The sequence below is a fragment of the Zalophus californianus genome, chromosome 13, assembly GCF_009762305.2.
Source record: "Zalophus californianus isolate mZalCal1 chromosome 13, mZalCal1.pri.v2, whole genome shotgun sequence".
NCBI classification, from domain to species: Eukaryota; Metazoa; Chordata; class Mammalia; order Carnivora; family Otariidae; genus Zalophus; species Zalophus californianus.
Window position 1 is genome coordinate 84067666 of NC_045607.1, and position 22682 is coordinate 84090347.

The following is a 22682-nucleotide window of genomic DNA, read 5'->3' on the forward strand; positions in this document are numbered from 1 at the left end:
AAAGAACTGTACTTATTTTTTTTTTCCAGTCACACACAAGAGCTCCAAACATGACCATTCAATAAATCACTCAAAACTGACTTGGAAAAGAATGTTTTAAAAGTGGACAAAATTTCATGGAAATGAACATGTCAGCTATTTTACACTGGCAAGTCCAAGAAAACCCTGGGGTCTTTAAATTTCAAAAGTTGTTCAGACATACATTAAAACACTGTAATTGAGAACGACTGGAAACATTCTAAAGAGCCAAAAATAGTTGGTTAACTATAACATGGTATAGTTACAGAGGGTAAAATGATGCAGAAGTATATTTAAAACACTCACTGTATATATATTACATAAAAAACAGCAGTTTATGGAGCTGACTACACAGTATGATGCCATTTTGGGGTGAAATTACATATGCATATTCAACCACAGAAAAAGCCTGGAAGAATATACATGGGTGTATAAACTGCTGTACCTCAATGTACTTTTTTTGCTTGTTGGAGTTTTCTAAAGTTTCTAAAATGAACGTATCTTGCTTTATCACTAGAAAGTGTGTGTGCGTGCGTGTGTATGTATTTTTAGTCTATTTGGCTATTTCCTTTAATCTTTTTTCACATTATTAAAATACATGGCTTATAAAAATTTCCTTAAGGGGCGCCTGGGTGGCTCAGTCGTTAAGCGTCTGCCTTCGGCTCAGGTCATGATCCCAGGGTCCCGGGATCAGGCCCTGCATTGGGCTCCCTGCTCCACGGGGAGCCTGCTTCTCCCTCTCCTGCTCCTCCTGCTTGTGTTCCCTCTCTCACTGTGTCTCTCTCTGTCAAATAAATAAATAAAATCTTTAAGTAAAATAAAATAAAATAAGTCATGGGGGTGGGGTGGGGATGTAATGTTACAGCATGGTCACAGCATTGTGTTCCCTCTCTCGCTGTGTCTCTCTCTGTCAAATAAATAAAATCTTAAAAAAAAATAAAAAAATAAAAGTTTCCTTAAAAGTCATCTAAGCTCCTCTCCTAATTATACAGATTTTGATAGACTGTGAAAGTTAAAGCAGATTTCTGTATTCTGGGCTGTGAAATGTCAAGAAGAGGAAGAAACTCAGCAATTTTCACGAGCATCAGGAAAACTAAAAGGAAAGCTTACTGACTTCATATACCATAAAATTTGTAACAGCACTTCCTTAGACTGTGTAAGAGTTTGAGTCTAGAAGGTTTCCTAAAGCCTAAAGCACTCACTGATGCGCAACAATGAAATACATTATGACACGCATATCAATTTCCATGAGCACCCATCCCCCGTTTCCCTAAGACCAACTATCATCAGTGATAAACACTGAGTTTTCGATAGCTAAGAATTGGTATTAGGAAGGCTACACAAGCCAGTGTCCCTCTCTTCCAGGAAATGCACCATAAAGATAGGTGATTATTTCATAGGTGACATATATCCTTCAGATTTGCATTGATTCAAGTTACCAGTTTCCTGGCAAATAATTTTACATGCCTGTGCCCTCTCCTCTCATCCTTAACTACTTTAGAGGTAGGAGCTATTCCCATTTAACAGGTGAAAAGACCAAGACACGCAACGATTAACTAATTGGTCTAAAATCACAAAGCTGGGAAATGGAAAGGCTAGGTCTGGAATGCAGTTCTAACAGTCTGCGGAGGCTGTGCTTTTTAACCATTAGGGTTACAACACCCCCCCCCCCCCCCCGCCCCCAAACACACGCTGCCAACAACAAAGTAAGGGCTATAGGCAGTAGGCAGTACAGTGATTCAGAGGAAACCCACACTACCTAGAGCCAGGAGAAGCAGAGGAGGCTCCATGGAATGAGCAGGACTTGATCTGAGTCTTGAAAGACAAAAATGCAGTATCAGGAGAGAGTGGATCCCAGAGCAGGCGACGTTCTCTCCTGGGTACAAATCTGGCTTGGAGGTCCCTGAGTCCTCTTCTATGAAGGACTGGGACAGGCTGCCCAACCCGCAAGAATGAACTTGACAATATCTTATAATTAGAATGAAATCTGAGCAGCTCAACGTGAAGAAGGCATTCTTTCTTCCTTATCATTACCGGTGCTCTCTTCTCCAAGTGTTCGGCAATAATTTTGAAAAGGAATACAAAAAAAATAATCGGTCCCTAAATAAAATCTAAGAGGACAATGAACTACTTAAAAAAAAATTCACAGCACTCACTGAAAAGGAAAATGTCTCTGGGTTAAGAAACTAGGCCAAATGTACAGAGGTAATTGTGTCACGGGTGTGGAGCTAAATTTCAATTTATAAGTGGAAAAAAAGCTATCAAAAATAGATGACAAGGGAATAAAATGAATCAGACGAATTCATGAAGGAAGTGAATCAGTAAGCCTTTAGCTGTTACTGTTTGCTCGTGTTTGGAGGAAAAACATTTACTTATATAGACTTTTCCCCCCACAAAAATGCAAAAAAAAAAGGGGGGGGGAAGAAAATTTTATTTGGCCTTGTTTTTTCCCCAGACCATAATTATACACATGGAAAGAGACATTTCTTGGGAAATGCTTAAAACAGTTTACCAATAAGAAAGGGAGGAAGGATGACCCCCCACCTTGGTTCCTCTTTATCCTCAAGGACCTGAAAGAACCCGCTCTCTTTCTTCAGCCCTGTGGCTCACTCCAGTTCCGCTCCTGCTACTCTAGGTTTCCAGCCCACCACTCCAAGGCAAGGACTCTCACCAAGGTGGCCTGTCATGTACGTGTTACCAAATCGGTGCTCAGCGATCAGTCCTCACCTTACTTGTCAGAACCACAACGCACAGACCCACCTGTGCCATCTCCTTTCACACAGTGTCGGGGACACCACACTCTCCTGGTTTTCCCACCTCCCCGGTTGCTCCTCTTCCAGGACCTCTTAATGTGACAGAGTGCCCCAAGGTTCGGTTCTCACCCCCTCCTGTTCTTGGCACACACTCCCGGGACCCTCAGTGATCTCGAGTGTTCTCTTGATTTTACATACCATCCGCAGTCATTGGTAGATGACTCCCAAGTGTGTATTTCCAGCCTAGCCCCCTTTCCCGAACTCCAGACACCCATATGTAACCGTTCCCCTGACATCTCCACTTGAATGTCTAATAAGGATCATGTACCTAACATCCAAAACTGAGCTACTGATGCCCTCCACCTCTACAACCTCGGCCAAAAAAAAAAAAAAAAAAAAAAAACCTGACTGCACCCCTAGATTTCCACATCTCAGGTGATGGCAGCTCCACTCTGCCAGTTGCTTGGGCCCCCAAACCCTGGAATTATCCTTTTCTCTCTCTCATGGCCATCTTAAATCTGTTGGCTCTACCTTCAAAATATAGAATTTAACCACTTCTCCCCACCCTCCACTGCTACCACCCACAGCCAAGCCACCACCGTCTCTTACTTGGATTGCTGGGAAGCCTCCTGACTGGTCCCCTTGCTTCTACACCTGCCCCTCAAAGTCTACTGTCGACACTGCAAGAGTGTTTTATCTAGCCAGCTGTGATGCTGTTCATTTATCTGAGAGCGAGAAAGAGGAAGCGCAAGAAGGGGGAACAGAGGGAGAGGGAGAAGCAGGCTCCCGGCTGAGCGGGGAGCCCCACGAGGGACCCAATCCCAGGACCCTCAGATCATGACCTGAGCCGAGGGCAGACGCTCACCTGACTGAGCCACCCAGGCGCCCCAGGAGTGTTCCCTGTAAAACTTATGACGATCGTGCCACTTCTATTCTCAAAATCCTGCAATGGCTCTCCATCTCTCACAATCAAAGCCAAAGTCCTTCCATGGCACGCGAAACCCTACACCATCTACATGTGCAACAATCCCTCCCCCTGCCCACTTCTCTCAGCTCCTCCGACTATCTTTCCCTTCAACAATTCTGCTCCAGCCACCCCTGACCTCCTTACTGCTCCTCACTCTACGTGTTATGTAATTATTTACTATGTTTATGGTCACCCTTCCCTGTAGCCTGTTACAATGTAAGCAGAACATGTGCTCTACAAGGGCGTGAGTCTTTGTTTTGTCTACTGATGTACCCTAAGAGACTAGCCGGTATGAAGCACTAATAGATGCACAAGTCAAAATTGCTCAAAAAGTGAATTTCTAGTCTCTTAGCAAACTATAAAGAGCTTGGCCACATGGCTGGATTCCTTTCTCTTAAAAATATCCTGTGACAATTGTTCATCCATTTATCCATCTATTACTCATCCATTCAAGGTAAACTCCAGCAATTATGATGTGCTCTGCGCAGGTGTTAGGGACAGAAGTAAAAGGCCGAGGCTTTGCTTATGCACGTGGCAAAGAGACAAGGAACCACACAAATACAAGGCGGCCTGTTAACGGACTTGACCAGAAGAGAGCCATCAACTGACCAGGGCTGGGAGGCAAGGGCCATCAGGAAAGGTTTTCCAGAACACGTTCCTCTTGGACTAAGTTTTGAAGGAGTTAATGAAAGAAGGATGGCAGAGACTATAGGAGGAGGAGGGAGGAAGAGCCATTTTCAGCAGAGGACACAGCGTACCACAACACAGACAGCATATGGGAGCAGGAAGCCCTGGGCAACCTCAGGCAGCTCAGTGTAATTAGGGTCCTGGGACTCGGGGGACATGTGGAGGTGGGGAGGTCTTCTCTCACTCATGCTGCGGAATTTGCTTCAATCTTGAAGTTGAAGGGTAGCTATTCATGTTGCATTTCGGGTTTGTATTTTAGAAACATCTGGTAGCAAGTAGTGTGGTAAGACTGGGCCCTAAGAAAGACTCCACAGATAGGTATAGAATTTTAAGTCAGAGTTAGAAACCTAGTATAAACTGGTCAGGTAAAGAGCTCCAGGAATTGTAGTGTTTGACCCAAAGTAACCTGACAAGGATCATTATTATCATTATTATCGTTTACTATCTTTTCAGAAGACTCAAAAGAAGAGAACATTAAAAGAAAGACACTTAAAGAAATTCATAAAGATATCCTGATTCAACTCCAAATCCCAAAACAAGTGGAGCAGAGAGTAAACAAAGGTCCATGAAGAAAACCAACACCAATGTCACTCTTGAGTCAACAAGGAGCTCACGAGAGTCCAAGAGAGGGCTCCCATGCCAAAAGAAACACCCTGTCCACACATCACCTGCCCACTGCCATTCCCTCCTGAACATCTCAGATTTTTCCTTTCAGAAGATCCCAACACTCAATAGCTACTTGGCTCTCTAGAGCTCCGGTAATCCTCCTGCTATCGCAACAGCAAAACTTTCTTTCTCCTTCAAGCAAGGTGGAGGGATTGCCTGAATCACAGGAATGGTTACCTCCACCAACCGCTCTGCGTTTTGAGGGCACAGAAGATCTTTCTCAATTGTCTTCTTTCACAACGTGTCTTGTTAGCCAAGCCCCAGATGTTAGTTTGGCGTGGAAGACCACTGTAGGCGATTGGAAAAAAACCAGAGCTACCCCTGGTGTTGATACAGAACTGAGCTTTCGGAGGACAATAAAAGCAACAGGTTGTCTGTTTTCCAGTTTCAGTCCTACTGCCCTAGAGTTTGTCAGTGAGTGATTTTCACATCTCCCTAGTACTTATTCCAGAAGTTTAAAAAAGAGAAATAGATTTCAGGCACAACGAGATCCTAGAACTATACCCATTTCTCTTAGAGGGTAGCACTTGAATTAGGAGGGGGAAAAGGAGAGGAAATCTAAAATGGGGGAAAAAGCTAAATATGGCTCCAAGCACACAGACCAAGGCTCATAAACTATGTCAGGCGTGTGTGTGTGTCTGGGTGTGTGAATGAATGCACGTGTGTGTTGTACATGCATAAAACTTGAGTACTTGATGTTATCTGTTTAAACTCTCCATGTTATAAAATTATTTCCACAAGCTATAGAACTACAAGTCCCCTTTGAAGTGATTTTTTTCAGTATCTGTTGAACTTCTAAAATGATAACTAACCCTTTGGAACAAATTGTGCCTTTTGATGGTTTGTTTCAAAATGTCTAAGGTAGGAACATGACACTGTGAAACCTGAAGTCTAAGCACAAATTCGAAAATGCACTCAAAGGGAAGTTTTCCTTTTTGGGTCCTTTCATTCAACAGTGAAGTGATTTTCTATGAGGTAAAGTTAAAAAAATAATGAAGTTTCTCAGAGATTGCTCAATTGTTCTGAATTTAAATCTCTGCCCTCTGGGGAGAGTTCCTGCAGAAAAAGAAGGCAAGGTTGTTAATAGGCAATAAAAGGTTTTGGATCCTTCTTGAAATCCTGCTGTTAACTTTACCTCTAAGAAAAGATACATTTTTTTTTTCCCCATTCGGTAGGTTGTCATTTTCTTGACGGCTTCCGGTTTCCTTCGGGGTGCAAAAGCTTTTTATTTTGGTATAGTTCTGATAGTTTATTTTTGCTTTTGTTTCCCTTGCCTGAGAAGACAGAGAAAAATGTTTCTACAGCCGATGTCAGAGATTACTGCCTATGGTGTCTTTTTTGGTTTGCAAATGATGTATCTGATAAGGAATTAATATTCAAAATATATAAAATAACAAAATATAAACAACTTAATACCCAAATAACATATAATCTGATTTAAAAATGGGCAGAGGACCTGGAACAGTCATTTCTCCAAAGCAGACATTCAAATGGCCAACAGACAAATGAAAAGGTGTTCAACATCATCATCAGAGAACTGGAAACCACAACCAAGATGAGGTATCTCTTTACACCTGTCAGAATGGCTAGACTCAAAAAGACAAGAAATAGTGCTGGCGAGGATGTGGAAAAAGAGGAACCCTCGTGCAATGCTGGTGGGAATGCAAGCTGGTATAGCCACTCTGGAAAACAGTATGGTGGTTCCTCAAAAACTTAAAACTAGAATTATAATTCAGTAATTCCACCACTGGGGTATTTACCCAAAGAAAACAAAAACACTATTTCAAAAGGATATATGTACCCCTATATTTATTGTAGCACTGTTTACAAAAAAAACAAGATATAGAAACAACCCAAGTGTCTATCAGGAGAAGAATGGATAAGAAAGATGCGGTAGGCACAGTGGAATGACTATTCAGCCATAAAAAAGGATGAGATCTTGCATCTGCAACAACATGGCTGAACCTAGAGGGTATAATACTAAGTGAAACAAGTCAGAGAAAAATACCACATGATTTCACTTATATGGGGAATTTAAGAAACGAAACACACAAAGAAACAAACGGGCTCTTAAACACAGGAGGATGGGTGAACTGGGTGATGGGGATTAAAGAGCACACTGATTTTGATGAGCAGAGTAATGTACAGAATTGTTGAATCATATTGTACACCTGAAACTACTATAACACTGTATGTTAATTATACTTCAATTAAAAAAAAGGAAAAGAAAAAATTGATACATTTTAAGCTGACAGGGCTTTTTTTTTGTGGGGGGGGGGTGAAAGGTGGGAGGGTCAAAATGGTCTTGCTTTTGTTTTCCTAGGAATGGACAATCTAAGGACAACCAAGGATATTATATAACTCAAATAAGGCATATATATGTGTTTTTTTGAAGGGAAAGAGCCTAGGATTTGTTTGTTTTCAGATTTATTTCAAAGAGCAAATCAGTTTGAAAATACGTACACCATAATTTCTTTCTATACCAATTTAATTTTACCTATTACTAAAGAAAATTCTCCTGAGAGCTTCCTCTAATATGAAACTAATGTCTAAAACTACCCTTTAAAATAAACATATCATTTGATTCAACATATAAGTGGCAGCAAGAGCAAGCTGGAAAATAGACTTTATCTCAAATAAGGAAAAAGTCTGTTCATAAGAAAAAGACAAAAAAAGACCTAAATTCAAAAGGAAAAAAAAGTAATAGACACTTAGGAAAACGTACTTGGTTTTCTCATGTTTAATGGAAATAATCACAGCACCTGCCCCACAGGGCTGTCATGAGAATTACATGAACTCATTCATACAAAGCACTGGAAATAGTGTCTAGGTGCTCAATTTAGTGCTCAATAAATATTAGTGCTAATTAGTATTAATTACTGTTACTGGCGATGGCTCATGCTATCCGGCCATCTTTTGCTTTCCTGCTGGGGAAGGCAAGCACTCTTGGAGGGATCACAATCTTGTGAAAATCTTGGCTGTACAGGAGGATAGCCTGATTTCACAGGGGGGAACACACTGAGAAAACTGCTCCAGATTTCTCAAATCTAGCAGCACGAGAAGGTAATTACAGAGGATCAGTGTTTCTGATCTGCGAAGGAAGATCTATCACCTAAAAGACAGAGATAAGCCTTGTTCTGCATTTTCCAGAGAGACAGCCTTGAATTAAATGGTTAAAGTTACAAAGGGACATGTCAGCTGCAAGAAAGACTCTCCAACACGGAAAACACTGACCTCAAAGGACAGGCTGCCCTGAAGGGTGGTCAGCGTGCTGTCACTGAGTGTGAATGCAGCAATTTTTGCCAGCCCTGGGTGATCACGAGAAGCTCCCTTAACCAGTCCCTGCTAGATGACAATCATGACAACAGCCATGGTGATGAGGAGAGCTGACACTTCCACGGAAACTGCCCAGCACTGCTGGACTTTACATATACTGACCCTCGTAATCCTCTTCACAACTCCCTTCCACAGCCTGTGTTCCTAACCACCATGATCCGCTGCCTACTCCCCACCCCCCCCACCTTTAGAAACTTCAGCAAGCTATGTAGCCTCTCTGTGCTTGACTTCCTCATTTGTAAAACAAGAGAAATGGCATTTATCTCAGAGGACAGTGATAAAGACTAAATGAAATAAATTTGTTGAGTACCTAGAACAGTGCCTGACACATAGCAAGTAACTTATATGCGATTTCTTTTTACAGAAAGGTCATTTCAACTTTTAAGAAAATTTTTTACTTGGATGGCAAGTTAAGGAAGGTATAAAGAACTGTGTTGGCTACAGTGAGCAATCTGATTTTTTTTTTCTTATCATATAAGTGGAACTCACGGCTTGCTGATTTAAGATTGATTCTCTAACAAAACGAAATCAGCCATGAAAAATATGGGCAAAACTGAAGCGGGAGTTCTGCATGAGATCCAATACTCTGTATACTTTGTCATGGCCGATCGGAAGGCCTTGAGAAAAGGGACCTCGTCCATTACTCACTGCTGACTTGTCTTAACCATCCTCAAGGCCTTGGCCATTAAGTCAGCCACACTTTTAGCAGAATCTTTAATTGCTTTATACAATGGACTCAACCCAGATCTACTTAATCAGTTCTTAAACCTAGGTCAATCCAATCTACTTTTTTTGCGCCTGCCATCCAACTGCAACCAGGCATCCAATGTGGCCTAGTAAAACTTCCTCTTGACCCGGAGTCACTGCTTTACAGATTTTCCTAAGGTAACATTAAATCTTTCTTTTGCTCAAGCTTCTAAATCTACTCCCGCCCACCCTCAAATATCCTAGACTACTTCGTAATTAGAAAATAGACGCAATCAGATACAAATCCTTTCCACTTTTCATACACCTTCCTCAACACCCATATACTCCTGCAACAGGAAATCAATTCAACATGTACTGGTATCTCTGTTGCAGCCTTTCCCCCTCTCCTTTCTGCTTTCAAAGGAAAAAAAATGCCTCCAGACCTCCTTTCTCAGGCTGACTCTTTCTTCTATTTGCTGATGCTACCCAGGAAATGCAGGTTACATCAGATTCCTTGGTTTGTTGTTCTGGAAATTATTCCCACCTCTCTCTTGGATCTTCAAACTTTTTCTCCTGCTCTATATACACGGCCATAAAAAAAAAAAAATCTTAGTCTTGTTCCCCTCATAAACCTTGGCACTTTCCCCATCTTACTGCCAAGTATTGAAGAGTGGTCTCTTGCTGTAGGTGTGTAACCAGTTGAACTAACATAAATCTGAATCACTGGAAGGCATCCCGATACAGGTTATTCTTGACTACAATCAATCTTTTAAGTATGTTTAAAGGTTCTGACATCCAGCAGCCACAGATTTGGTAATCAACATTTTTTTTTTCCATTTTCATAGTGTTTTTAAGGAACACAATAAAGGAAAACAGACCACAGAGGTTTGTTATATGTGACAGACTGTACTTTAACTAAATGTTGATGTGCTTGGGACTTCCAGCACAAAGCTTATAGCTTAGCAATACTAATACCTTACAAATGTTTTCTGAAGGGTAGTTCTCATGAGTTAAGCCCTTACAAAGTAACGCCTAAAGTTATGAACAATAATATGATAATGTAAATGGTCTACATAAACTCTTAGAGCCTCATCTGATTTAAAATTTACCACCTATATAGAAAAATAAGCTCACGGAAAGAAGGATTTCCCTTATGCATTCAGAAAAAAGGACCTAAAATGGGAGAGAAGATGATGTATTTAACGAGAAGAAAGCAAGCCAGTGAGGGTGAGGTACAGAAAACAAGGGGAGGGAGGGGCAAGGGTCAGATCCCCCAGAGCCTCCTGGGCCAGAGTTAATACATTTTGGTAAACCATAAACATAACAGGAAGCAAATGAGAAGCCTTAAGCTGGACGATGGAAGGATCAGAAATGCAATTTTAGAAGCATCACTTTAATTGCTATATTGAGAATGAATGGACAGCCTACCAGAGCGTGTGAGGGACCAGTGGGAGTCTGAGAGGGAAAGGAATGGTAGCCTAGGGAATGGGTGGCGGTAGGGATGAAAACAAGGTGGTAGATTCTGGAAGAGACAATCACTAAGACTTGGGGAAGATATGGCGGAAAGAAAAGGAAGAGAGATGTCAAGGACATGTTGGTTTCCTGAATTTATATACATATATACATGGAAACGAGTAAAACATCTTGTACAATATATACTGAATTAACAGAAATTACCAATGGGAAGGGAAGATGAATTTTACATAGTAAAAGGCAGACCTTCGTTTTTTTACTATATAGATATCTGCATTGTTTAAATACTTTTATAATCAGCAGGTATACATTCTTTCATAGTTAAATTAACATGCAATAAAAAAGAAACAAAAGCATTTGCCTGGCTGAAAAGAACAGGAATGGCATTTTGGGGGGAAGGAACAATCCATCCAAAGGCACAAACACATGAAAGTACATGGCATATTTAAAGAATATCAAGGAGTCTGGTGTTTGCAGAATAAGAAGGAAGATGTGTGCTGGGATAGGATGAGCAGAGTTGTAAAGCTGTTTTACAGTATGCCCAGTACATGAAGGACCTTATTATGTGCCAGTTTACGGAAAGCATTCCCTACTCCGTGGGAAATGGGAAAGCACAAAGTTTTCACACAGGAGGGTGGAAAAAATAATCAAGTGTCTATTTCAGAAAGATCACTTTAGAGGCAGGGTGAAGACTGGGCCAGAAGGGAGATGGGAAAACGGGCGAGATCACTTAGGCTGGAACCTAAGTTTAATCAGAGGCAACAGAAACAGAGAAGGGGAGAGGTCTGAGATTCACTTTAGGAGACAGGACTTGGCGTGGATGTGACAGGGAAAAGGGAAAGTCAAAAATGCTTCCCATGGTTTCTAGTTTAGAAAATCAGATAGTGAGGACATCAATTTAGGTAATTCAAGAACGGGTTCAATGAGAAGATAACTAAATTTTGTTTTGGAGATGCTGAGGTTAAAGCACCTCTGGAAGCAGGTCAAGGTACCCAACAGGAAGTTGGCTATACAGGTTTGGATTGGAGGAACAATGTCAGGACTGGAGCACGTGAACTATTACCCAAAACAGAGAATTTCCAGCCTACGGACGGACACATAATTACCCTTGACATAATTTCATTGAATTCTTAAGGCAACTTTCAAAAGTTGACCAGTTCCATTTATTCTCATAGTTGTAAAAATTCCACATTATCGTTGAAGTCTCTGTAAGCAGTAATTTAGAAAGCCGGAGCTTTTTGTCTTGGTCTCTCTTTTATTTCTTCCCCTTCCCTTTTTGTCAGCCATTCTTTCTATCTATCTAGTAAAGGAAGATATAGGAAGTATAATATAAAAACATTTGTTATTAAATATTTCCATATTTTGTCTTAGTTTGTAAAAGGCAAAGGAAAGAACAGTTCACAATTCTACCTTTAACAGAACCTAAATTAAATAATGGTTTACCCATGTGACTCTCCACTGATTTTTCTCTTGCAAGTCACTGACCCTTAATCAACTGGCATCCCCAAGGCAGTCAACTCCAGCTGTAGCTCTAACTACACAGGTTCCTGCAACAATTCCACAGTTCTGTTGTTGCTCACTGTCAGAAATCCAAGTCACACTGTACCTCTGTCTAACCGATGGTGCCCTAGTTTGGTGGGAGGTGGAGAGGAAGGACCTGTTGGCAAGGAAACAGCTGCTTCCTTCCTGAGCCAGGGAAAACCAGGAAGGTGACAGATGGGCAGAGCAGAAAAGCAGCCAAAAGCTGCTTTGGCTACTTGTTGGCAAGGATTTTCACTGAGGCACAATTGGATATTTTAAAGCATATCAAGGATTGAGAGACTTTTATCTGCCTGGGTGCTCTGGTGAAGTTCAACAGGGCTTCCCACATTTTCTACATTTGAAAAACTTTTAAGTTTGCAGTGGTACAAAGAACCTGGTCTCAGCCTATGTACAGTGGGCTAAGACTGCAAGGCACTGTCCCATTTCCCTTCAGGATTATACCCAAGAGAATGCACTTTCTGGTTTAAAAAAAATTTTTTTTAAACTTTCCTATAGTTATATTTGCATGACTTATTAGAATTACTATTAAAATTTCACTAGAAAATGCGTTTAAGTGTTTACTTTTATATAGTTAATTTAAAAAGATTTGTTGCAAACTTTTATATTTTGTTCTTTTATCATTCCCCCTTCCCAGCCACTTGTGTACCCAGAAAATTAAATATCCAAGGATTCCTGGATAAAATAGACAACCACTGGATTGATACGTTATAACTAACATATTTTTTAAAATCGCTGTAAACAGCTAAGTTATTCTTCATCAATAGAAATTAGCAATCACTGAAAAATAACATTAAAAACTAGTGTGGGCATGAAATACGGAATTTTAAAACATCAGTTTACTGTGCTGATTAATTCAACATTTATATTTGCATCAGAACTTAATAATCCCATAAATAAATAGAGCTCTCAATTATTTTAAAAAATCAAGGGATAACATATGTATTTAAACATATTAGCAGCATAAAGACGTATGCTTCGACACACTTATTGGAAAACGCCTGAAAATATTACTACACTGAATTCAAGGGCATCCGCAGGAACCTGACATAAAAGTTCTCTAGAGTAACAACATTTCAGGAAATTCCAAAAAAAAAAGGAAAAGGGTCAAATAGGAAATAGCCTCAATTAATTGACAAAGTTCAGTGCTTGCTCCAACTTGATTTTTCTCTCCATTGCAAAACAAAAACAACAAAACAAAAAACGAGTCTCGGGATGGGTGGGTGAATCACTTAGATGAAAGTTCATCTACTGGAATAAATGGAGAGGCCGCTTGGGCAGGCGACACAGGAGAGTCGGTGGTAGTGCTGACTTTCGCTGGTGAGTTACAAGAAGATCCGGCGCTGCTGCTGTTTCCATCAAGGGTATCAGACGATACACACACACCAGGATCTGACAGCTGGGCAACGTCAGAAGAAAGCATGTTGGTGATGCCCTGGAAAAATCTCTTTGGCTGATACTCAGTTTCCATTTCACATTTTCTTTTCAGTGGTCCAAGAACACTTGGTCTAATGCAATTGATGGGACTCTGGCTTCTCCGGGTAGTAAATCGAGTCGTTGGGCTGGGAATAGGACTTGGAGGCAATCCATTGCTACTCACAAAACTTTGCAAGGATGGTGAAAAACACTGCTTCCCAATCCCCCGGGTGGGTGACGGTGCTGGTGACACCGGAATGAAATCGATGCGCTTCGGGGAGGCGGACTTCTCCACATCGTTGTCACTCAGGCTGAAACTTTCCTCCCAGGAGTGGCTTATCTGCATTGCGTTCTGCACCTCGCGCTCGTGGACGGTCTCTCGGTTGATCAAGTCCATGCCCTCCTCCTGTTTGATCTGGTGCAAGCGGCTGCTGTGCATGCGGACGGGGGAGGCCGGCAGCAGCAGGCCGTGGCGGTTCGGGAACGTTGTGCTGTTCCGCCTGGCGCTCGGCGCCTCGGCCTGGAACACCGGTGAAGTGTCACTGAGGCCGTGGATCAGGGGGGCGCTGTTAGACCTCCTGAGGCCCCCGCCGGCGCCACTGCCGCCGCCCTCCGCCGGGCTCCCGCCAGTACCCGGAGGCAACTCCAGGTCTAGCTCCATCTTCTCCTGAGCCATGTCGGGGGCAGGGAGGCGGGGGCGGCGCTCAGAGACCTAGGACTCCCATTCCCCGCGGTCCAGGGCCAGGGCCACCGCTGCCGCCGCCGCCGCCGCCGCCGCGAATCTGTCAGCGGGCTCGTCCTTTTGCGCATGCGTGCCCCTTCGCGCAGGCGCCGTGAGATTTCTCTCTCCGCGGCGCCTGCTTAATGCGTAATAGCCGTTCCGCCGCCCTAGGGGGAGGGGCGAGGAGTGTTTGGGCGGCTATTCAGTCCATTTCTTCCGCAATTAGCTATTGAGCTGCAGACTCGCGGCTACGCGTGTTAATACGGTTACCATATTCCGGAGTATGGATTTATAAAAGGAGACCTGAGAGGCCGTTGGTGATATGGGGCTGTATGAAGGGGAGTGGAGCTTGGCCTAACCAGGGAGGGCTTCCCTGAGGAAGGGACCATCTCCTGAGATCTGAAGGAGACAAAATGGGTGCGGGGTTAGTGAACCGTCCAGGAAGCGGGAAGCTAGGGCCACCAGCGTGGTGGCAGGCGGGAACGAGGAGGTGAGGGAGGGAGTGTTGCTGCCGTGGAGAGTGACGGCTGGCCTGACATGAGGCGGTGGACCCGGGCAGATTCTGGCCTTTTTCCTGAGAACAATGAAAACTCGGAAGGTTTTCAAGCATGGGTATAACAGCGACAGCAAAGCCCCAGAGGGAAGATCCTTGGGAGATTAGAACCTACAGGAAAAAGACCAGACAGGAGGCAGTCTCCTAAGCCAGAGGAGATGGTAATTTGCACTGAGGTGTTAGTGTGGGAGAGAGGGAGAGAATGGTAAATTTGACAACTATTTAGATCAGGGGGAAAAAACCCAACCTGTCATTGTATTACTATTGTTTTATTTACCGTCCTATTTCTAGCACAAGCATATGTACTCAGTAATCTTCATTATGAGGGATTAAACGAAGGGACAGCAATAGTGCTTCCCGCTTTAAAAATAAAAACACAATACTTAGCTCATGTAATTAATATAAACTTTGATAGCTCATTAAAATGGGTTTATATTTATTCATGTATTCGGTCGAGTTTTTTTTTTTTTTTTCCCTCTTTCCTATGTCCTAAGCACTGCTATGAAAGAGGGCCCTAATATGAGGGCATTTAATTTCTAGTGAAGGGAAAGAGACAGATAAATAAGCTATTTTCAGATAGTGGTAAACCTTAGGAAAAAACAGGATGCTGTGATAGAGCACTACTGATAGAAGGGAGGGGGCAATTAGAGCTGAGATCTAACTACAAGAAGCAAGTCATGTTGACATCTGGGGGATGAATATTCTAAGCATAGAAAGTAGCATGTGCTAATAAAGCCCTAGGCAGAGGTGAGGTTGGTGAGCTGGCATGAAAAGAAAAAAGGGCCGCTGAAGCATAAGGGGGAGAGTGGTGTGAGGACAGAGAAGAGTTTGGATCTCATCCTAAGTACAATGAAAAGCCACTAGGGAGTTTAAAGCAGGAGAGTGATATTATCTGGTTTAGGTTTAAAATATCGTTTTGGCTCGGTGGGAATTAGGCTGAAAGCCGGCAGGAGGCGAAGCAGAGGGGTGGATCAGGAACCTATGGCAACAGTAGAGACAGATGACTGGGCTAGGGCTGGAGTAGCAGTGACAGGGAGAAGTAGATGGAATCGAGATGTTTTGGGAGTAGAACCAACAGGCTATGCAGATGGATTCAATTTAGATGATGAAAGGAATAGACAATTCAAAGGCAACTCCTAGGTTTCTTAACACTGGGTAGATGGTATTATTTACGGAGAGAGGGAAAGAGTGGGTTTCAAAGAGTGGAAATTAAGAGTTCTGTTTTGGGTGATCTGAGTTGCAGGTGGCTATCAGATACCCATCTGGCTGTTTGAAGGGAAAGAAAGCTTAGTGATTTTTGTTCATCCTTCTCTTTTTGCAGCTGAAGAAAGTAAGGTCCAGAGAGGCTAGGTGACATATTCAGTATCATACAGCTTGTTTAGTTGTGGGAAACAGTATTAGAATCCAGGTCTCTTGGCTCCTAGTCTATGCCTCTTTTCCCACTGTATCTCAAAATAGCTTTTCATTTGAATTCCCTGTAAAATACATGTCCTAATGATATAATAATGTTCATTATTCATGCCTGTAATTATAGAGAAACTAATTTAAGCTTCCCCAGTGTCAGACACTATTCAAAGTGCTTCACATGTAGTACCTTACTTAAGTCCTCACCACAACCCTATCAAGGAGGTATTACTGTCCTCATTTTTCAGGGGGAAACTGAGATGCAGAAATGAAGCAATGTCACCAGGATGAGAGTAGAGAGCGGAATCTGGGCTTTCTGGCTCCAGAGGCTGGGCACCATGTTGCCTCCTCCAAGTGCAGTGATGTTTTAGAACTGGGAGAAGCCGCTTCCAGATTGTCAGCTTTGTGAAGGCAACGGTACTTGAGGCAGGATGTGAAGTACAGGTAGGATTTTTATTTTAGAGTGATGAGATTTTCATATAGAAGTGGTGGCATGATAATAGTGAATTTGCTAATACATGATGTACACGGAGAAGAAGAGTAATGGGGAAAAACTTGGAAATGGAAGTTGGAGGGAGAGAACCAGGGCTCTGAATGCCAGGCAGAAGGGCTCGTATTTAACATGTGAGGCAACAGGAAAAAATGCAAGGTTTCTGACAAGAGGCATGACACCATGAGAGCTATACTTTAGGACTTGCCAGGCAGCTCAAGGACAGAGTGAAGTGGAAGAATGGAAGTGGAGATAACCAACACCTATGACCTGCCGGGTACTTTAAACACTCCATAGTCCCACTTAATCCTCACTGCAATCCTATAAATTAGTTACTGTTAGGCTCATTCTGTAGAGGGACAACTGGAGTTCAAAAATTGCAAAAGGGGGGCACCGGGGTGGCACAGTTGGTGATGCATCTGACTCTTGGTTTTGGCTCGGGTCATGATCTCAGGGTTTTGAGACAGCCCTGTGTGCTCAGGGCGGAGTCTGCTTAAGACTCTCTCTCACTCTCCCTTTGCCCCTCCCACCGTGTGCATGCACTCTCTCTCAAATAAGTAAATCTTTAAAAACTTTTGTAAAAGGCCCTACAACTACACGGAAGAACAAAGAGCTGAACCAATCTGAAGCAAGGTCCCACTTCAAAACCTGCAGTGCTTTTGCTGCCTTTCCCACGGATTAGAGAAGGAGAATCTGATGGCTAAATGTGAGGCAAAAACCAAGGCCTAAACTCAAGCTGGAATGGCAGAAAAAGGGGACGGATTTGAGAGACAGGAAGGTATCAACAGCACCTGACTCCGTGTTGACAGAGGATGGAGAGGGGCATCACAAACGACCAGTTCAAGCATAAGCGGCTCAAAGAATGGTACATTTAAAAAAAAAAAAAGGAAAAACAGGAGAGAGAAGAGGAAGAGCTTTCAGAGGAAAACAGTAGATAAAGAGAAAAAAAGCATTAATTCCAGAAATTTTAATAGCCATAGCATATTGCTGATTTGCATATTACTAAATTAATACTAATGTGGCTCAAATATGCCAACACTGTTCATCCATGTCTGGATAAGTACAATTGCTATCTTTACTAGTAAAGCGCAGAGATGGTGGTAAATCCACAAAATCAAACATCTGTGCCCTTTGGTTCTTGCCTGAACACACCTATTAGCAATCTTCCCTCATTTCCTTGTTTCTGCCCCTGTCTCTGTTAAGTCAATTCTCCAACCAGTCTTCAGGGTAATCCTTGAAGGGAAGACTTGAATAGAACCTCTCAGTGGATTGCCACTCAGCAAAAGTCAATGTCATTACAAAGGTCCGTAGAGCCCTGTCTGATCTGGGTCTCCGCTATCCCTCTGCCCCCACCTCCAGATACTGTCTCCCCCCCCCACCCCCCGCCCCCCCCACTGCCTTCCCTCCAACTGCAGAGGCCCCTTCCTGTCCTTCAGCCCATTAGCATGCTCCCCCTCCACCTGGCTTACTCTTCTTGCAGTGGACGTCCACATGCTCCATCCCTTCAGGTCTCTACACAAATGTCATTGACTGAGAGGTTTTCTCCCCAAAAAACAAACAAAAAAAAAACCAAACAAAAACAAAAAAAGCAACAGCAGTTCCCGCCACCAAACCTACACTCATTCCCATGCCCCTACCACCGTCTTTATTTTCCTCTAGAGCACCAAATGACCTTTCTGTATATATATCGTTTTCTTGCCTCTTATCCTCAAGAAGGTCAGCTCCCCCAAGAAAAAAGCCTTTGCTTTGTTTCCTGCTGTGTGCCTAGTATCCAGACCAGGGCCTAGTACGTAGGACTTAGTAAGAAGTTGAATCACTGTGCAAATGAGTGATCAATGACTGAATGGACTAGCACAGCTTTGTCCAGAAGGGAAGAAAACTCTGTTATTGGAAAATCCAGCTTAATAGGCTTTTCTACACTGATTCTAAGTACTTCTTACTTTGACAATTCCTTGTCTTTTAGCAGGATTCTTATTCAAGTGCCCTCCCGACCACACAGGTTGATCACCTGAACATTATGCGAACTATGAAACCGAAGCCCTGAGTTTCCCCTCCTTTTCAATCATATGCGGAAACACTCTTGATAGAATTAAAATGCTCCATGCTGAGGATTCTAAGCAGTGTTTAATATATTTAGTTACTGCTTCCTCTCAAAGGAATAAAGGATAAATGAGAGAAAATAGCAGCCGTAAATTGCAATTTGCAATGTTGCAAATGAATAATGCCAGAGGCAGGATTCAGGAGATTGTCCCTGAGTCAATTCATCCTTCTGGTTTCACTCTGGGTATGAATTAAATACCATACTTAGACAGTTGATATTCATGCTCACTCCTGAGTCATAAAAGCAGATATCTATTCAATGGTTAAGCTTTATTGTGATTAGTATTACATTTTCTTAAGCTAACAGATAGTTTCCTTTTAATTCCTAGGGGCAGTTTTTCACTATTAAACCCCCAAACATATGGCAAGGCAAACATCTACCTCCGAATCCATCCATATGAATGTGAAACACAAATGTGTGTGTATATGTACACTCTTGATGGACTGACAAATATCTCAACATCCCACAGTAACTAGCATCACCAGTTTAGAATAAAAATACTGCAGATGAAAACTGGACTTCCATAGTATAGGAACATAGCAGCATCACCTAGTTCAACGACACTTAGGAAAAATGTCTGGCAGTACCTACCAGAAGAAAATATATGTATGCTCTATGGTTCAGCAATTCCACTCCTGGGTATATACCCAAGATAAATGCATGCTTGTGTGTCCTAAAAGACATGTCCAAGAATGTTCCCTTCATTCTTATTTGTAATAACTCCTAACTGGGAACAACCCAAATGTCCATAAACAGTAAATTATACTATGGAATTATTTCTTCAACAACATGAATGAATTACAGGATAATGTTGCAAGAAAGAAATCAAACACAAAAGAGTCAGACACTGTGTGACTCCATTTTTATGAAGTTCAAGAACAGCCTAAATCAACCTAGGGTGGCAGAAGCCAAAATACTTGTTACCCTTGGGACACCTGACTGGCGGGGGGGCGGGGGGCACAGGAAAGTTCCATCTCCTGATCTGGGTGCTGGTTACACAGGAATACACATGCGTGGAAATTCATTAAATACTTGAAATGTACATACCTCATTATATACGGAATTAGACTTCAAAATGTTATTGATACAGAAAAAGAGAATAGGAACTTGAAATGTAAATGGAAGACAGAAGAGAGTAAGAATATTTCAACTGAAAGGAAGCCGTTTTGTTCGAACACTAACCATGAGTCTAAACTGGAATGCTGAGCTTCCAAATCTGACACACAACAGTACCAGTGGGAGAACAGCTAGCCAGCCTTGCCAGCTCAAAGAATGGACACAGAAATACACACGCACACACACACACACACACTCCTCAAGCTACATTTCACTGGGGCTGTGAACACCAACAGATTCCAGCCACCTCACAGAAGCACTGGATACTTGTCCGAGGCAGGTTACAGATCACCAGCAGAACCAACAGCTTTCCTTGATCTTGTTCCCAAATGTCCTCAAAGTTAGTTATTTTTAAGGAAGAAGGCACGAAGGAAGAAATGAAGCTCATTTCATAACCTTTGATTTTCTCAACTGTGTATGTGTTCAATCAACGTTGGTTCCAAATATCCTCCTAGCATCATTCATGAGATGGAACAGTAAAAGCAAACGGAGTCAAGGACCTCAGTGCGGGCTGTTACCATGTATGGAAAGAATGAGAATTGTGCCTAAGGACACGATTTTGGCCACAATGAACTTACTTAACTATCCTGATGAAAGAAAAATAGAAGATGGTATCAGAAACTTATCAACCATTCACACTCCAGTTACTGAGAACCCGCTAAGTATAGATCCTCTCTAAGGTATTTACCCTCAAGGATCCTTCTTCTAATCCTTAATTTTAAAGCAACAGCAAGGATTAGAAAATCAGTGTGGAACTTTACTCTGGGACTTCTGACCCCATTCACTGTTCATTTTTTATGACCGCACAAAGCCATCAGCCCACTCACACGGAGCCACACCTGTCCTATGGAGATGGGCCAAACGGTAGAAAGAGGCCTCAAAGCCCCAAAAGAAGAATCTCACAGCCTAGGCCCTCAGCAAAGTTCAAGTCAACACGTAAATGTGAACTGTAGTTACTCTGTTCAATTTTTTTTCAAAGGAGAGTATCAGGGAAGATACTAAGAAGAGCAATCCAGCCCCCACTATCTACTGCCTTAAGTCTTTCAATAGCAGAGAAAAATTAGTTGGTATCATTTGTTCCTCACTGGTTTTAGCTATTTGAGGCAGTGTTCATTCTGTGGTGCCTTTGCTTTGGCATCGAACTTCTCCTAGGCCGTAAACCAAGGCGATTGCTGATATCCCTTTCTGTGGCTACATGCTTCTCTCTGCCTGCCTCCCATCTTTCCCTCAAAGGACTGATCCATCTGGCAAGAAGGAAAAAATAACTCATGACTTTATGGATAATATATAAAGTTAACCTGAAAACATGTGAAGGCTACAAATCTAGTTGGATTGACATACTTGGGCCTTCCAGTTGGGTTTCTTGGAAGCCTCTGTAAGGGCTCGACAAATTAGTACACAGCAAAAAAAAAAAAAAAAAAAAAAAAAGAATCGAACCTGGAGTTACACTCTTATACTTCTTGCTCTGTGACCTTGGACAAGTCTCTCAACCTCTCTGGGCTTATCTCATTTATGAAGTGGGTACACAACCTCTTTATGAGGATCAAATGGCCTGATGTCCATACCAGGCCTTAGAAACACTAAAAGGCTCTGTACAAACAGGTTCCTCTGTTTTAAAATCCTCAGTGCTGGGGCGCCTGGGTGGCTCCATCAGGGAAGTGTCCACTTTCAGCTCAGGTCGTGATCCCAGGGTCCTGGGATTGAGCCCTGCATTGGGCTCCCTACTCAGTGGGGAGCTGCTTCTCCCTCTCCCGATTGTGCTCTCTCTCTCTTTCTCGCTCTCTCTTTAAAAAAAAAAAAAAATCCTCAATGCCACTATCAGAGAGTGATCCTCCCCACTTTTCCATCCCTCTCACCAGAGGGCTTCCTTGTTTTCTTGCTTCTAGTTTGATTCTGTGGAAGAAAATTCTCTCTTCATCTTCTTCCCTGAGACCATAGTAATTTTTAGAGACATACATGTTCTGGGGTTTAAAAAAGTATGAATGCAAAGGTTCATATGTGGTTCACAGTTCCTGATGAGGAGAAATAAGAATAAACTTCCTTTCTAAGAATTTTACTGAATCTGAGAAGAGATGGACCCCACAGGGGTAAAGGCCGTCAGTAAATAAAAATGTGGCTGGATCAGTGAATACTATTCCCAACATCAAGCCAATTGTTAATCCCCAAAGACAGCAGCCACCCTCCCTGGTCGAGCTGAACTTTTCAATTGGGACTAATCCCAGAGGCTTATTCTTATTTATTCATTTTAATCCCTGTTTTGAATTACTGCTGTCATGCTATCGTCCTTCCTGGCATCTAATAAACTGCACAGGGACACATATTTGGCTATGCCTGACAAACAAGTTGAACACAGCCTCTTTCAGACAAAACAAGCAGAGTAAAGGAGAACAGACTGGAGAACCATTCACAAAGTTTCAATAGTCACCATTCCTCAAGATGTGTCTTTCCCTCCAGGTAGCTTACACCTGTAGGGATGTTTTGAGGAACAGAACAAATGTTCCATGGAAGTTGGAAGCCAGACCCAAAGACCGGGAAGCAACATGCTTCAGGGACATATTTTTTGGCTTCAGAGGGTGGCTACTGCACAGCCAAGAGTCCTTTACCCTCCCTGACACTTGAAGGTAGCCAGGTTTAATACTAGGACAGAGGACAGTTCATGATTTGTTCTGCTCTTTTTATCCACTGTCCTTTAAGCTAAATAGGACAAGTAAATGCAACAAAAAAGAACACATATTAAGGGTGGGGGTGCTCTAAT

General features: G+C 42.4%; 2 protein-coding genes across 7 annotated transcripts in view; both read right to left on the bottom strand.

The window, feature by feature from the left end:
* Window positions 1-22682, bottom strand: part of PIP5K1B (phosphatidylinositol-4-phosphate 5-kinase type 1 beta) — a 295362-nt gene that overhangs the window by 205665 nt on the left and 67015 nt on the right. Inside the window, exon 1 of one of the 6 annotated variants that reach the window (XM_027615113.1) lies at window positions 1778-1796. The exons of the other annotated variants lie outside the window; for them this stretch is intronic. The gene's annotated coding sequence lies outside the window, so the exon portion shown is untranslated. Of the gene's footprint in view, window positions 1-1777; window positions 1797-22682 lie in introns of those variants that run through there. 6 annotated transcript variants of the gene reach the window in all.
* On the bottom strand, window positions 7370-14452 carry FAM122A (family with sequence similarity 122A). The gene has a single exon (XM_027615117.2). It carries the CDS (start codon window positions 14216-14218, stop codon window positions 13355-13357), a length of 864 nt encoding a protein of 287 aa, XP_027470918.2. The 5' UTR covers window positions 14219-14452; the 3' UTR covers window positions 7370-13354.

Bases quoted from the DNA above. Each gene is read 5' to 3' on its own strand.
- FAM122A (XM_027615117.2), bottom strand. From the start codon at position 14,218: ATGGCTCAGGAGAAGATGGAGCTAGACCTGGAGTTGCCTCCGGGTACT.